At 43.3% G+C, this 16808-nt stretch overlaps 1 protein-coding gene across 3 annotated transcripts; it reads left to right on the top strand.

Moving 5' to 3' along the window:
* The first annotated feature begins 714 nt into the window (after positions 1–714).
* Positions 715–15315, top strand: LOC111838053 (transmembrane protein 255A-like). 3 transcript variants are annotated; one of them, XM_023800622.2, is made up of 10 exons: positions 715–1150; positions 2197–2249; positions 3738–3800; positions 8359–8448; positions 9137–9202; positions 9596–9681; positions 9862–9933; positions 10495–10657; positions 11608–11751; positions 13024–15315. In XM_023800622.2, the coding sequence occupies exons 1-10, from the start codon at positions 1096–1098 to the stop codon at positions 13165–13167; spliced, it is 936 nt and encodes a 311-aa protein (XP_023656390.1). In that variant the 5' UTR covers positions 715–1095; the 3' UTR covers positions 13168–15315. The 3 variants fall into 3 exon arrangements, with proteins under 3 accessions (XP_023656390.1, XP_023656389.1, XP_023656388.1); XM_023800620.2 differs by having other exon boundaries at positions 717–1150; positions 2107–2249; XM_023800621.2 differs by lacking the exon at positions 9862–9933 and having other exon boundaries at positions 716–1150; positions 2107–2249.
* The last annotated feature ends 1493 nt before the right edge of the window (positions 15316–16808 follow it).

Genomic DNA, 16808 nt, shown 5'->3' with positions numbered 1-16808 from the left:
CATGATATAAGCGTTTTCAGCCTGGTGCTGGCGTGGTGCTCAGAAATAGACACTTATTGGATTTTTTTGCCATGCACTATATTCTTTAGAATTTACAGGGGGTGCTGCAGAAAACAGAAATCAGTTAGCGGTAGTTATGTGGGCTTGGTATCACAGCAGTGTGCAGAAAGGCGCCTCTGTCTGCCCCCGAAGCGCTTCTGGAGGCACAAGTCCCATCCGCCACTGGACATATGAAAATAATTATTAGGCTTATACGATCACCTTATTGATATATAACACCTTGAATGCAATATAATAGGCATATGCCAATATCATATATGGTGTTTCGCATATGTGTATCAGGCTTTCAATGAGACAGAGCTTATCCAGTCATTCATTGTCTAACCGTCCTACTTGGTCATGGTCCATTATCTTAAATATATCCATAGTGGTCATATTTAACAAATCTCTGCGTTCTTTTTTCGGAAAATGTAATGAAAGTTGATTATTTTCCCCCATACAACGTTAGAATATCATTTGACAGAGCTCCTTTGCAATTAGGATTACATATTTAAAAATCATGTAACTCATTTATCGTGATTATATGTTATGTGTTGGCCATAATTACTCGGATTTACGTGTTCTGTTAATTATCTGTCGTCTTGCTTTGGAATACATAGATTCTTAGACGTTAAGGTGCAAAAATAACGCAGTATAGTGACGAAAAGACACGATCATGGTGCTGACTGCAGGACAGGCATGGAATGGCAGCGCTGCGGCCGGTGCGCGTCTGGCTGATTTTTTCGAGGTGTTACATGAGCGCCGCACTGGATGTACATGCGCAGATCTCTGCTCAGCGTTTGGCCGGAGCGCCGTAGCATGAGGTTCAAGGAAGAGGATGAAGACCGCGGGGATGACAAGAGGCGCAGACGAAAATGAGACAGCCGCGGCAGGAGGAGGGAGGCAGGGCACGGTATCCTCAGCTCCCTACGCCACCCCGAACAAAGAATGATCGCGGGTTAACGCCCACAGCTCAGCGTTTTTTATTAGTGCCGCTCCAGTGGAACCTGGGGCTTTAAAGCTTGTCAGAGATTCTGTCGTGATAAAACTGATAACATGCCTAGCGGACTCAGCCAGCAAGCCAGTGGAATAAGTCTCTCCGACACTGTGGGTATGTGCAAGGTCAATGCAGTGGATGAGCGTGTGCATGTGTGGGGTCCTTACTATATTCGATCATTGTTAACATTTATGAATATATTTGCATTTGAATATATGTGTAATGTATTAATCATTTTGAAACGGCAGGTTCGTTTATACTGCTTGTATAAAATAGGCACACGCCTTTTAATATGGATTATGATTACTATACTGGTATTATATCCTTCCTCGCTTCTGATAAGCAAAATGTTTATCAAATTAATTGTTAATATCAAACCTTAAGTTGAATTAGCGCCATAGAAATGAAGTAAAAAGGGTTTTGTGCAGGAAAAAAAAAAACAAATGCAGAATTATGGATAACATTATCAGTATGGTTTGTGTCTGTGTGTGTTAGGACCTTCGTGCTTAGCACATTCTCGTCGTGTTGTCAGCGCAGCTTCAAAACCTTAACCATCTATGAAGTTTACAATTCGTTGCAATGCTCTTAATTGCTGATACTGGCACTTTTACCAGAACGCGGCGGATAAACATTTTCATATTCAGGCCGGTCATTTGCGGGATTTCAGATACACATCTAAAAATATCACTCTTGAACTTTTTCTTTTAAAAAGCGTTTTAAATGGAATTCAATCAAACGGTTCAGTATCACCTTCCTGCAGATTAGAAATAGATTTACTACAAGACTATAAATAGTACAGAGCGAATAACATGTCTGTACACATGTAAGATACCAGCCTATTTTGTGCAGCATGTTTCCAAGTAACATGATGAAGCATTTGCCAGAGCAGGTGTGCCGAGTTAGGAACAGCTACAGCATAATAACAACACCGTAACATCCTGGTGGGAAAAAGCCGCTTGACTCGACAATTAAAATGCCCGCGAAAACAAGAAGCCAGCAAGAAATACTGCTTTTATATTGTTTCATCTGAAACACCACCCAGACCTGCTGTATTTTCCCCCCCCACAAAGGATCCTTCAGAAGGAGGAAGAGAAACTCTATTATAGTGACTGTATCACTACTTATAGTGTCTTTGCTCATCCTCACCACTGGCCTGGCAGCCACCACCAGGACACAGAACGTCACCGTGGGAGGTTACTACCCCGGAGTCATCGTGAGTACCGCAGTTAGTAACCGTACATGAAGGGACGTTAGCACCGAGCCTCCAAAAGAGACAAAAAATATATGTGTAAAAAAAAAATGCAGCTGTATTTGATATCGTGCAATTTCTGAATCACTGGAAGTGTATAATACTACGATGATGGCAGTAATAAATATGACAACCGAATGGAAACAATTATAGTGACAGCAGTAATGATTAAGGAGATTACAGTTCTCTAGCCAAGAGAGTGTATAATATAATTTGAGCATCATGCCTCTTTACGAGCAATGGGTAGTTGGATTCTGAACTATCTTTATTCATGTGTACATAAAAACCTTAATACCTTAGACCGACGATGTTGCTAGAACATTAATACACCTGTCCTAAACTCAGTGACTCGGAGAAATCTCCTAATCTTTGTAATCGTCACTTCCTCTTCCAGCGCAAACTGCCATTTATATACATGGGAAGTGTGGTCTGCACTGCATGGTAACCTAAAAGGGACTCGGGCAGAATGACTACACCTCTCCAATTATACTAGTGCTTTTGAATGCAGTTTCTACTGGATCCGTTCTTAAGTGATATCGGCCATGTACTGGTCAGTACCAGTCTCAAGCTTGGGATTTAAAGACTGTCAGAAGAGATTTTGGGCCCCATGAAAGCATATTATATTGGCCCCCAACTCAGACCAATCCTATTATGTTCCAGTTGTCATAACTTCCCTCCCTTTATGGTGCCCCTGGGAGCATCTAATAGAAAACGTTCAAAACATTGTGGTTTTGAAGAGTTCTAGAGTCAAATTATGAAAATGCTAGAATAAATGTATGAATGAGATGAGATGACATCATTATCCTTTAATGGGGTAATAGTAATGAGTTGCTAGTGTAACATTTGTACCGAATATACCCATTTAATATACAATATATCTGTGTTCTTTGAACATACTCTTAGGTAGCTACACATTTTTTTCGACTGATAGTATTGTGTATATCCCGGATTTACATGCTTTTCTATACTTCTATACTATCAGTTATTATTTGACTAATTGTACAATGGGCTTCACATTAAGGCAAATATATTTCATTATATTTGATTTTTCACATACTTAAAGAATTTATAAAAGGGTTATTTTTTATCCTTATTTATAAGGGTTATTTTATCTCAAATTAGTCCTAATGTTCCCTGCAAACCGGATAAGTGATTGGATGATACACAGAACTTTTCTGTACAGTACAGTATATCATCATCATGAGGTTTACTGATGCTTTAACTTGGGATCACAAACTAATTTATTCATGATGCTTCTATTACTAGTTATTACTGAAATTTATTTCATGTTCCATCCACGAGTGTTTCAAACATGGTTGTCAATGGCAGGCACTGAAAGCAGCAACCAAATTGCGTTAACAATAAGTGTGTCATTTCTGTCACTTCCTGCTTTCAGTGTGAATAATCATTACATGAAACTAAGGTGATGTGCATCCTGCATTTGTTTTACAGCTTGGCTTTGGCTCTTTTCTTGGAATCATTGGAGCCCATTTGATAGAGAACAAGAGGCAGATGGTATGTATTCCTTTACTTTATTATGTTGTCCTCTGTTGTACCACCTGTAGCGTGTCATAGCATCGAGAAAGTCCGCAGTATTGTGTCGTTTTTGCACTTGATACTAACACGCAAAGTAACGCTGTGCGTGATTTGGGAGGGCCTCTTGCCCGCAGTCATAACAGCACAGCCTCGGAGCGTCCGCATCTTGACACCCCCCCAGCCACATGCGAGAAGCCCTCCGTCGCTTCACACTGATGTTGTGCATGAAATTAGCTGCCGCGCGTCCTTCACAGTTACCGTCGTTTCAGAGCTGGTTCAGAGAGTCAAGACACTAGATCAGTGGCAACATGTTCCTGGGAGGAGTGTGAGACAGAGCTAGAAATAGCCCCCCACCCCCCGCAGTGTAACTGGAGGAGGGAACACCCTGCAGGAATGCACAGACAGTGTCTCTCTGGGGGGGCACTGGGGGTCTGCCTCTCATGGAAGCAGTACGTACTTCATTAACATAGACCCAGGGCACCTCCCTCAGGCTAGTGACAGGAACCACACCCACTGATGGGCTGCAGTATGCCTGACTCTCTGCTTACAGTCCCACACACACAAGTCTGACGGAGGCCGCTCGCCCTGCATCCAAATGCCTTTTTTTTTTCTGCTGGTGGTGGTGGATCCATTTCTGATAGACATGACACACAGACCTGTGAGGAATTTCACTTCATTTGCATCCTCTGCCAAGAAACAGAGGAAAAGCTTGTTTCATTTTAGAGAGAAGGCTTTCATCTGCATCAGCCTGACATCTAGGATGGCAAGTGAGCTTATTTATTATCCAAATAATTTATCTTATGAGGCATAAATGAACCACAAATTGTCCAGATACTGCTATGACTTTCATGTCTGGCTTTTAGCCTGTGATTTGTACACAGGGCCTATTTTGCTGATCTTAGTTTTATTTTTGAATTAGATACATACTCCAGGAATAGCAGATGATACTGTAGTACTTTATCCTTATGTGCATTTCATGTCTTGGTGGGAGCAGACTAGGCTGGCAATAAGGCTTGTAACCTGGTGTTTCGTTCGGGACTTGGTTCGGGTAGTTGCCCGATCTCGTGCCTCCAGCTCAGTTTACAGATGCAGTGTAATTGAATCTTTCTGGTTTTTTTTGTTTGTTGCAAAAAGAAATAGAGAGAATGAGCTCTCCCCAGAAACGGGCTTGATGATCAGTCAGGGGACGCTGCTCCTTGGGGCCTGTTCTCCTTCCCCAAGGATCGTTACATTTACAGTTATTGTTTTTGGTAGGCATGTCGGTGACTCACACTGAATATCAACTTCTCTGACCGCTAATGTATGTCGCTTCAAAATAAAGAGCTTTCAAAATGCTTTTACCACAATTAGAGATGTTTGTCATATTTTGCCTGGCATTAAATGAGATTACATCCTTCATGAATTATGCAATTTGCCTTCCTTTTGTAAGTGCTATGCTAGTCAGCGGTTTTTGTGGAGTAACCCCTAAATACGTATATGGCATGTCGTAGAAGGAAGGAAATTAAGTGTTTCATTTTAGCCTGTATTGATGTGATTGTTAGCTATTCAAGTGCTAACCCTAAAGTTGTATGGCTTGACCACTGTTATTAAGTTCCTGCTTTGTTAGAAGCTGTTGAGTAGCTCCAGCTCCAGTCCTGCTCACACCTGTAAGCTCAGCCGAGCTGCACTAATGCGCAGTCGACTCCTCGACGGCCCGAATGTTTGCAATGTGCTCTTTGCCTCACTTGTAAGTTGCTTAGTAAACTCACCTCTGCACAAAAGGCTGATCCAAAACTGCTCACATTTCTCAGTTTTGAGACATCAGCTCCGTTGTGCCGGTGTAATAAGCAGGAAAATTTAACAGAAGGAGAGGCCAGTGGCCAGCTGGTTCACCCCCAAACCCCCCCCGTGAAGAGCTCTGTGAACTGAGCAGAAAGCAGCCCCATGTGGGCAGATCTGCCGAGATGTTCTTGGTCGGCCAGTCTGAGTCACTGCGAAATGAATAATGAGCATAGCCAGGGGAATGTCTCCAAGTGGCTCGTATATCTGTTAATAAAATAAAAAAACAGGACATAAAAGAGAGGACAGACGTGTAGCTGAATATTGGGAGTGTGTGTTTTCCATGTTTCACGTACAGACGCTCTCCGGGTTACAATATTTCGACTTTATGTCAGGTAAATGTTTTTCACTTTCAGTACATTATTCAACAAATTACAGGGGTACCTCGAAACTCGAACTTAATCTGTTCAGAACTCCAGATCGAATCCTAAAAAGTTCGAGTTCTGATCGAATTTTCCCCATAAGAAATAATGGAAAACCAATTAATTGGTTCTCAGCCCCAAAAAAATTACACCTAAATGTGTTTTTTTAGCATTTAAATGCAAAATGAACCGGATAAAACAAGAAGAGCATATACTGTACTAAACACATCTAAGCACATTTATCAAAGCAGTCATTTGTAAAGTAAGAAAATACAGTGGTACCTCAGTTCTCGAACTCACTAGAACTCAAATTTCTTGAAAGTCGAACAAACCAGTTTGACCTAGAACTCGATCTGAATATCAGAAGTCGAACCGTGAACGCTGACCTAATATAAATTGTATGCGCCAGGAAATGAGTCATACTGCAATGCAATTCTTACTTGAATGCCTTCTTCACAGACTGGATGATTAACCAAATAAAGCAGCGCAACATTACAGTAACTAACAATAAATAAACCACTAACTTATGTGTATTATTAGAGCATTTATGTTATTTATTTAAACTTTATTTTACCAGGTAAATTAACTGAAAACCAGTTCTCACTGCTTTACGTGATATTCGGGAGAAATAGCAGATTACGCATCGGAACTGCCTGGGATACAAACATCATGCGTGTAACTAAACTCTTGAGCCAATAAGGGCAAAGGTGTGTCATCACGGAGGCGGTTCCAGTTTGTGCAGCCGGGTGAGAGGTCGCAATGCATCTAACCGTAATGCATTGCGTCAGGATCAGAATGCGTTGTTTTAAGCCAGCGCTGTAAGCAAGTCAAACGCACCCAATGACCTGGACTGGGGAAACAAACTGAAACGCGGACTTAATACAGAGGACTATTGACAACAACCAGAAACAGCTTATCACATGGGGATCCCACACAAGGTTAACGAGGGGGCATTGGGTAATGTTGGGATAAGATCTTTATCGTTTTGGAAGCCATTAAGAAAAAAATGCTGCTCTTGTTTTATCCTGTTCATTTTGTGTTTAAATGCTAAAAAAAACAAACAAACATATTTAGGTGTAATTTTGGGGGCCCGGGAACCAATTAATTGGTTTTCCATTATTTCTTATGGGAAAAATTCGATCAGAACTCGAACTTTTTAGGATTCGATCCGGAGTCCGGAACGGATTAAGTTTGAGAACCGAGGTACCACTGTAAATGTATCCAAACAATGTGTAAACTTAAAAAAACAATGTGTCCTGGCCCGAATGTCCGCTCCTTCCGTGTGCCACGTTCCCTCGTTAACCCCGTGTGGAATCCCCGTGTGATCAGCTGTTTATGGTTGTTTTTATTAGCTCTCTGTATTTTGTCCGCGTTTCAGTTTGTTTCCCCAGTCTGGTCATTGTATTGTCCGTCTGAGTTTTGCCTGCCTTACCTGTAATTAAACCCCGTATTCCCCGATACCCTGACGTCTGCGCCTTTGTCTCCGTTCCGTCCCCGCTCCGCAGGACAATACTATTATAATTAAATGTGTATTGGTTTATTGTTAACATTAAAATAACGAATAAGAAATCTTTATTTTTAAATGTATTTTATTATATAATAACTACTGTTGCTGTCTATCATTGTCTAAATGTATTTTTACTGTCTAAATATATGTATTCAGCTAGTGTAAACATGCATGATGCTATCACAGCGAACTCGAAGCTGAGACTGAAGCGTTACCCTTTGTTTCTGCTGAGAGACCTGCCGTGTGACTCATTTCCCCGCACGTACAAGTTATCTTAGGTCAGCGTTCACGGTTTGACTTCTGAGATTCAGATCGAGCTCTAGGTAATTTTTTTTCAAACTGGTTGGTTCGACTTTTAAGAAATTTGAGTTCTAATGAGTTTGAGAACTGAGGTACCACTGTACTTGAAATATTCAGCATGTTACTATTAAATAGGTTTTGCGTTAATGGTTTTGCCCAACTGTAGGCTAATGTAAGTGTTCTAAGCATGTATTAAGGTAGGCTATGATGTTTGTTAAGTTAGGTGTACTGCATTAAAATGCATTTTCGCCTTACGATAATTTCGACTTACGATAGGTTTATCAGAACGTAACCGCGTCGTAACCTGGGGTCAAGTTGTGAAACGCGGAGTTTACATCCTGTGCCAGTGCCGTTATAGTCAGTCCTATGACAGAAGCGAATACTCACCTTGCATGTTCGGTCGTATTTTTAACCGTGTTGTCGCACTAACCATTTCACGTGGCTCTTTTAAATGAGTTAGCTAGTGTCAGCGGCAGTGACAGTGTTACACTGACTATTGCTCCGCTTCCCCCTGCTGACGTGACGCTTGGCCGTTCTCCCCTGGGACAAGCTTGTGGCCTCTATCGTCTTCATCAGCTTCGGTGTGGTGGCGGCTTTCTGCTGTGCCATCGTGGATGGAGTGTTCGCTGCGAGGCACATCGTAAGTATGCTGCTTGGTCTGGAAGACCAGATAAGCAGAGGTGCATAGCAGACTCTTACTAAACGCTACTGCTCTTGGGGTGACCTTGTTTACTATACTACTTATAATATTATTACTGGAAGTATTAAAATTACTAATAGTATTTTTACTACATCAAAATACTAAAAATATTATTACTAATAATATTATTACTATATTCTAATTACTGCGCCCTGCAATGGGGAGGCGCCCCACCCATAGGCTCCGGACCCCCGCAACCCTGAATAGGATAAGCAGTTACAGGGAATGGATGGATAGCTGGATATTATAATTATTAATAATATTAATATTGCATGCTTTCTAATTGGTGTTTTTAGGGTTCAAACTTACTAATAAAAAGACCTAAATTATTCAGGTTTATTTAGCGTGTATGCTTTTCTGGTGATTGTATCATCTAGCTGTAAATGTATAGTAAATGTACATGTTTAGTTTACATTCACTTAGTAATGTAATATGTTTTGAGGTGTAAATACTCGGGTAAAGCCTTTTTAGCAGCTGAAAATGATTATCTCAGCCTCTGAAGGATTAAAACCTTGCTAGTGACAAATATTATATGGATTTTTGGAGTTGCGTTGTGCTGCATTGTGTTGTGTGTTGTGGTTTCTTTGGCTCATGTTTCCATGGGTACATTGTGTTTGTTGCCTTCCAGGACCTGAGGCCTCTTTATGCGGGCCGGTGCGAGTATTATTCCAACGCAGCACCTCTCGATCATGATGTGAGTCGGGCTCTGCAGGGCTATAGTACTCGAGTCCCACCTCGAGATGTTTTCTGTTGTCTTGGATTCGACAAAGGTGGTCTTGAATACAGCTCTGGCTCACTGCAACACCTAACACTTCTGACAATGTTTATGCTTGAAGTAAGATGTCGAACACTGTTAAAGGTAAAAATGTCTTATCACCAAAAAAATATACGGACTCCTGTAAACTTAGTAGTCAACCTTAGTGAATGTCTATAAAACCTGCTCACACACACACACACTCACAGTCGTGGTGACGTCAGAGGTATCAATCCCATGGTCCCCTCAATGTCCCCGGCAGCATCTCATACAGAGATGGGGCAGCGATTGGCTGATGACTGTCACATGTCCGCCTCTGTGCCATTCTCACAGGTCAACTGCCATACAGGGCGTGGTTCCTGCAACCTGCGCGTGAAGAGCAACACCTGCTACTGCTGTGAGCTGTACAACTGTGGCAAGTGAGTTAGTCGTGCTCGTATTGCACGCAGTGTTCTCTCTGCAGATCCTCAAAGCGGTTCCTTGTTTATTTAAAATGCCTGTATCCACGCAATAACCTGCTTTATCAAATCCGTTGCTACTATGTGAATAGATCACTATGACACTGCTGGGTGAAACATTTTTCTGCACCTATGTTACAGAGAACATCCTCTTTTGGGACCTCAAAATAAAGACGTTTTGAAAAAATTTAAGAAAACATCTATGATTTGGAAGTAGGTCTTTACCCCTCCCTCATCTTCACTACTGTCAGTAGCAGTTCAGCTCTTCCTTGGTGTAAATTAACCATGTGGCTTTGTGGGATACTAACGTCCTGCTTACCCCGGTGTGGGAAATGAGTGGGGGGGGGGGCTCACTTGCATGTCCGTGTTCTCCATGCATCTATTCGGGAGGAACACTCCCCATTTCAACGAGACATCCGTCAGCCATCGTTATCTCAGTGTGAAGCACCCCACCCCCCCCTCCCAGAGTTCGTGAAGTGATAGCTTGTCCGTGTCAATGCCAAATGAGGGCTTAGTTGATCCATCTTGACGTTCGTCATACTCATTGTCAAAAAAATGTCTCGCACCAGTCAGTGTGCCTCGTCTACCTTTACTCTTTCACTCGTAAGCATGTGGCCCTTTCCTTTCTTTATGTGTGGCAATGTGGGTTTGTGTGAGGATATGTTGGTTATTCGGTGGTTGTTTGCTCTCTGTCTTCTTATTCCAGCCTACGGGCATCTTTGCTGTCTCTCTATCCCTCCACGTCTGTCTCTCCTTCCGCTTCTCGCACTGCAGTCGTGTAGAGCTGATGGGAGGCTACCACGAGTACACAGACGTGCAAAGCTGTCAGGACGTCATTCACCTCTACCACCTGCTTTGGTCGGCGACCACCCTCAACATCGTGGCTCTCTTCCTGGGCATCATCACTGCCGCCATCCTTGGCGGATTCAAGGATATGGTGAGAGACTCATCACGCACGCCGGCCTTGGCTTTCGTCGAGTCACATTAGCTGTCATGTCGCGATCTATGGCAACTGTCGTCATCTTAGGCAGAGTCTGCTCTAGTTACCAAGACTAGCTAAAGAAACTGTGTCCCTAGGGTTAAAATCGGCTTTATTCATGCCAGGAGAAAATTCTGGAACATGGTAAATACCTGGTACATGGAAGCATAAACAGGAGTTTGTTTGATCTGTAAAGATTTAAGGGAATTTTTAAGGGCATATATAACATATATAACATATATAACATATATTTCTAAAATATTTATAGCATACACCTCAAGACCCAATTGCTCCAGAAATTCCAATACTAGCCTGAAGCCTTTTTACATTTCCTGAATGTTCTTAATGTTGCTCTAGGTGGTAGAATTAGGTTCTTGTCTTGTTAGAAGTTGTTGTGTAGCTCCTGCTACTAGTCGACTCCTAGACAGCAGGTATGCTTGTAATGTGCCATTAGCCTCACTTGTATGTTACTCTGGATAAAAGTGTCGGCTAAATAAAATAAATGTAAACATGCAGTGTAGATCTTGCAAACATGCAGTGTTGAAATATGCAGTGTCGAAATATGCAGTGTCGAAAGATGCAGTGTAGACAGACACAGTGTCCACATTTTTGCTCCCTCCCAGCTCAGTCTGGGGATCCCCAAGGGCTGGATTGGGAAACACTGCTCTACAGTGTTTGCCTGGGTTACCCAGGCGATGTTGACTTCGATAGTACATTCTCTGTGTGGCGTCTAATGCACCCCACTTCCATGGGGGTGGGGGTGCAGCTAAAGGCTAACCTCAGTGCATCCAGCTTGGGCAGCCACCATTCACATTATTATGGGGGCACTTTCAATTTCAGTCGGTCGGCTAGAGTGGTGCGGTGATACGAGTTAATATCACTTACGGCATCGCGTGTGTTTTGGACAGGCACCAACTCCGGCGCCAGACAGCTGTGAAACGGAGCCCCTACCAGCGCCTGCTCCTTGTGACCCCCAGCCCGTTACCTCATCCTACAGCTCCTACCACAACAGCACCCCCTGTCTGCCGCCCTACACGGCCTATGACCTGCAGGTGATTAATCTTCCCTCTAACCGATGGATCGGCGTAGCAGCATTGCATGATGTAAATAAAGCCAGCTTAGTGACTTATGGCCAGAAGGCCACAGGTTCAAGTCTCAAGGAAGTTGCTGCCATTTTCACCTCTCCACCACATTACATCCATGAAGCCTGTCAAACTCAAAATTTGAGAAATATAATGGTTCTTAATAAAGAAAGCGGCCGCTACTTTATGATGCGCGTGAAAATATTGGGCGGCTTCAGCGGTTTGTTGGCTTGAGGTACAGTACAGTAGCATATGTCGTTACTTTCATTGTTACTCTATTATCATTCTTATTATCATTACAATTATTCATATTGTTTTTCTTCTCATTATAATAATAATAATTATTATTATTATTATTATTATTATTATTATTCTGTCCTGTATTATTACCATTCCAACTTAGGGAGCGGATTATTTATGAAGCAGATCTCGACTTAGGGAGGGGGTCTCGACTTAGGGACCGGGTCTCAGCTTAGGGAGCGGGTCTCGATTTAGGGAGCGGGTCTCAGCTTAGGGAGCGGGTCTCGATTTAGGGAGCGGGTCACAGCTTAGGGAGGGGGTCTCGACTTAGGGAGCAGATCTCGACGTAGGGAGCGGGTCTCAGCTTAGGGAGCGGGTCTCGATTTAGGGAGCAGGTCTCGACTTATGGAGTGGGTCTCAGCTTAGGGAGCGGGTCTCGACTTAGGAAGCGGGTCTCAGCTTAGGGAGCGGGTCTCGACTTAGGGAGCGGATCTCGACTTAGGGAGCGGATCTCGACTTAGGGACCGGGTCTCAGCTTAGGGAGCGGGTCTCGATTTAGGGAGCGGGTCTCAGCTTAGGGAGCGGGTCTCGATTTAGGGAGCGGGTCACAGCTTAGGGAGGGGGTCTCGATTTAGGGAGCGGGTCACAGTTTAGGGAGGGGGTCTCGACTTAGGAAGCGGGTCTCAGCTTAGGGAGCGGGTCTCGACTTAGGGAGCGGGTCTCAGCTTAGGGAGCGGTTCTCACCTTAGGGAGCGGGTCTCGATTTAGGGAGCGGGTCTCGGCTTAGGGAGCGGGTCTCGACTTAGGGAGCGGGTCTCAGCTTAGGGAGCGGGTCTCGACTTAGGGAGCGGGTCTCAGCTTAGGGAGCGGTTCTCACCTTAGGGAGCGGGTCTCACCTTAGGGAGCGGGTCTCGATTTAGGGAGCGGGTCCCGTTCGTATCGCTAATGAAATGTTAAACGCCTTGAGGAGCCTTACACACGTGTGTCTCTCGCCCTCCCCAGGCACCCAGCGTCTTCCTGGACTCCTCGGGCCTCTCAGATGACTCCATGTCCGGGGCAAGCGCGATGTGGCCCACGCAGATCCCTCCCAGATACTCCCCCCCCTATTACCCCCCAGACGACAAGCCCCCACCATACAGCCCCTGAGGCACCAGCCAGTGGAGAATACCCAGAAGGGAGAGGTGGTCGTAATCCCCCCCCCCCCTTTTTTTTTGGCGTAGCGAAAGAGGAAGGGAGAGGCTCGTTCTTCTTGGGCTGGAGTCTCGCCCCGACTGAGTTCCGGGCCACCGCCGCAACGCCTCTCGGCCGCTGGCTACACCCACGTCACTGATGACGACGGACCACGACGTGTGCGCTGCTTCAGCTCTTCATACTGGTTTGGAAACAGGGCTGCCCACAGCTTCGTTGGAGCAGGGCCGCCCAAAGAAGCAAGACCGAACTCAAACCTGAGTCAAAAAAGTGTAGCAGGAAGGCATTCCTGTCCTGGAGGACACAGGAAGAGCAAAGGAGCGTAACCCAGACTGGCGTTCCAGGCATCAATTTGCCACCGCAGGGTTGTGATGTTCGTAAAATCGTCCTACACACTGCTCTGTCTGGCAAGCCACGCTAGACCTTCCTGTCAAGCTCTGGGGGACATCAGGACCGTTTATAGAAACACTTTAATGACCTGGCCAGCTTCTAGAATCACCGTCCCTGACCAGATCAGAGCTCCACCTTCCACAGAGAATGTCAGTGATCTTTTAGCTCTGCCGCTTCCTGTGTGTCTTGTTCAAATTAGATTGCTTCCAGTCTAATGAGGCGGCTCTTCTCGATGCGGCTGCTTTTTTGCGAATTACGCCTACATACGTCACGGTTGCATTTACCAACATTCAAGTACGATATGCAGACTGCACCAGGTGACCTGTTCTTCTCTTTTGGTTTTGTGTGGGCAGCTAGATTGGGGTAATTGTATTCAGACTGTTCAGCCTTAACCATGATGTGCAACATGTGGAAGTTTACATGTGTCCCATTACGTATTAATGAAGCATCATCTCTGCCAAACTCAAATGGTACAGCCCACCACACCCACCTAAACAATCCTGTAATAATAGCTTTAAGTCAGCTGCAAGCGTTTTATAATGCGTCATATATACAGTCGGGATCTGCATCACCTTCCTTTTGAGTTGTGACATCAATTTCGTTGTGTTTGTTGCACTGAAAATGTAGCATAAAAATGATAATTCTCTGTCTTTTTTATAATTTAAGAGTAAGGGAGATTTTAAGACTCAGGATCTTGTTTTTGAGCTGTTATTTATTTTCAGGTTTTTCACAATACAGGAAATTACTTAAGAATTATTATTATAAGGTGTCGACTCTTTAATGTTGTGCTATTTTTGTATAATTAGCAAACTTAATTTGAAAAAAACTTGGCCTTTTTTTATCGCGAGAATCTAAACTACCAAAATTCCTATATTTGGAACTTTGAGCAATGTTTTTACCAGGCTCATGAATATTTATCTTACTGATAACATATTCTGACCAATCATACTCAATGGACTATTCATTTGTACCATAGACGGCCTCCGTTAACTTGGATGGACCAGTTAAGGCTAAGCTAACATAAAGATGATACGTAAGCATGGCCCTACCTGCTGTTTTTAAAGTTTCTAGCAAAAGCATTACTCTGCAAACCATAACCAAAATGCAGTAGAGAGCCCATGGCCGGTGGGGAGCGAGCGGGTGAGATGTTTTGTGTGTATAAACACACACACATCCTGTTTGTTTATGCTGTGCTAGCTGTCTGGGATAACGCAGCCTCTGTCGGAATACACCAAAGGCTACTCTCTCTGTGGTGGCTCACTTCATAAATGAACGAAGAAATAAACAAACAATAATCATCGCCATGCTTTTCAGAACAAGGACAATGAAAGGTGTCCAACTTATTAACTTTGTACTGTGAGGAATGTAACAGGCACCAAATTGTATGTCTTGTACCTGCACCTGTTTTTGTGTGAGCTGTGTCTGTGTACGATATAGTCTGGATATCAGCGTATGCCCTTCCTTTACAGTGTAGTGGGTTTCATATAATTTGAACATAGCTTTTTTTTATAAACAAATTCACCATCAAACTGTCCTCTGTATTCACCCTGGACTGAATGGGACATACATCTAATAAGCACTTATATATTAACTCGTATATTAACTGATTTCACATTTTCTATTATTAGATGTAAAATTAAAGTGATTAATAAATAAATTCATGTTACGGTAATGGAGACAGAAGTTGTACTCTTCTACATAAAATCAAGGACAACATTTTTCTGGTTCATGTTGAGATGATTGATGATTTCAAACACTAAAATCACATAAAATATATACTATAAACAATATATAAACAGTATATAAAAAGTAATAAAAGTTTCAAAAGTATGGCATAAGTTTGCAGAGATAAAGTCAAGCTAGAGCACTTTTCTTAATTATTTTTTTCCCATATAGCATGTTGAAACCAAAGCTTTACTTGTACACTGTAGTGTTGTAAATGAGTAAATGATTTACACACCTTTATTCTGCCAGCTGCACTGTACACTGGTGTTCCTGCACCAACCAGTATTAGTTCCCTGATTGATGGAGTTATTGATTTAATAACTGCCATCATTTATACCATGGTAACCTGACTGCATCAAATGTGATTGCTAAAGCAATTATCCCTCCACCCCTTCCTCTTAGCACAGGGTTGTGGTCGGCATGGAGCCGGTTCCGGCATGTTTTGGGTTGTCCGTAAAATGAATTTCATTACGGTAAACAGCTGAATTAAGGTAATCTATACACAGGCTTGGCTAAAACCAATATATAAAAGGCTGACCAAGGCAAAAACTAAGAATTACTACTATAGAATGAGCAAAAATGACAAGTATTATGTCCGAAATGCAATAGTTTTATGAAATTCAGTTCAATTTATTTTTATGTAGTGCCTTTCACAACAGAGTCACCCCAAGGTGCTTTACATCGGTGTGTTGTGATACATTACAACTTACAACTTAAGACAGAATACTACAGGGAAAAGGAAGGACAGAGAACTGAAATAACGCCACCATGCGATGCCTTTCAGAGGATTCCGGCAGGCCGCCATATGGGACTAAATCCTCAGCTCAAAGATCTCAACCAACCACTTTCCCCGGACAGGAGAAGGTCCCCCCCCAGGGGCCCAGAGGAATGCAGGCCGTTCCTTAACATCTGCATTTATGCTGAAGCAAAGGAAAGCACAGGCACGAGTCGCCGCTTCCCCGGGTTTTAGGGGACAATCGGCGATACAGACCTCCGCTGCTGTCATCTCGGACCATTCAGCACTTGGCCTGTCGGATGGCAGCTTACTGGCGGGGGGGGGGGGCTTCGCTGTCTGTACCTCACAAAAAGCAGGGTCACCTTTTCTCCGAAAAACACACATTAAGGGGACATTTTAGACCAGAGAGAAACTGACGGCTGTGAGCGTTGAAAGTGGACGTTAACATTCTACCAAGCTTCCAACCCAAGTTTCACCTTCTCCTGCTCCCCAGAGGGAGCAAATAACGAAAGAGAATATTAAAGACATATGAACCATTTTAGGTTCCCCTTCAGCATTTATTAATGGAACAACACTGCACACATTTCTCCCTGAGGTGTTGTAGATCTGGCCACTTTAAAACAAGGAGTTGATTTTAAGATTTTTTACTGCTATATTCTTGCCTACACCTTCCTCATTAAAAAGTTTTGTCTTGAAATTCCTTGGTCTGATTCGAGATTTTATTAATGTGCACATCAGCTCTGAGAAG

Source organism: Paramormyrops kingsleyae, chromosome 18 (genome assembly GCF_048594095.1).
Source record: "Paramormyrops kingsleyae isolate MSU_618 chromosome 18, PKINGS_0.4, whole genome shotgun sequence".
In the NCBI taxonomy this organism is placed as follows: Eukaryota; Metazoa; Chordata; class Actinopteri; order Osteoglossiformes; family Mormyridae; genus Paramormyrops; species Paramormyrops kingsleyae.
Note: the sequence above shows the minus strand (reverse complement) of the source record. Positions and strands in the feature narration are given on the sequence as shown.

What these genes read in the sequence shown, in the direction of transcription:
- LOC111838053 (XM_023800620.2), top strand. Translation starts at nt 1,096, where the DNA reads ATGCCTAGCGGACTCAGCCAGCAAGCCAGTGGAATAAGTCTCTCCGAC. An exon ending in GAGCTGTACAACTGTGGCAA is followed by an intron (nt 9,682 to 9,861) that starts GTGAGTTAGTCG and finishes CCTATGTTACAG; the next exon opens with AGAACATCCTCTTTTGGGAC. An exon ending in TTGGCGGATTCAAGGATATG is followed by an intron (nt 10,658 to 11,607) that starts GTGAGAGACTCA and finishes TGTTTTGGACAG; the next exon opens with GCACCAACTCCGGCGCCAGA.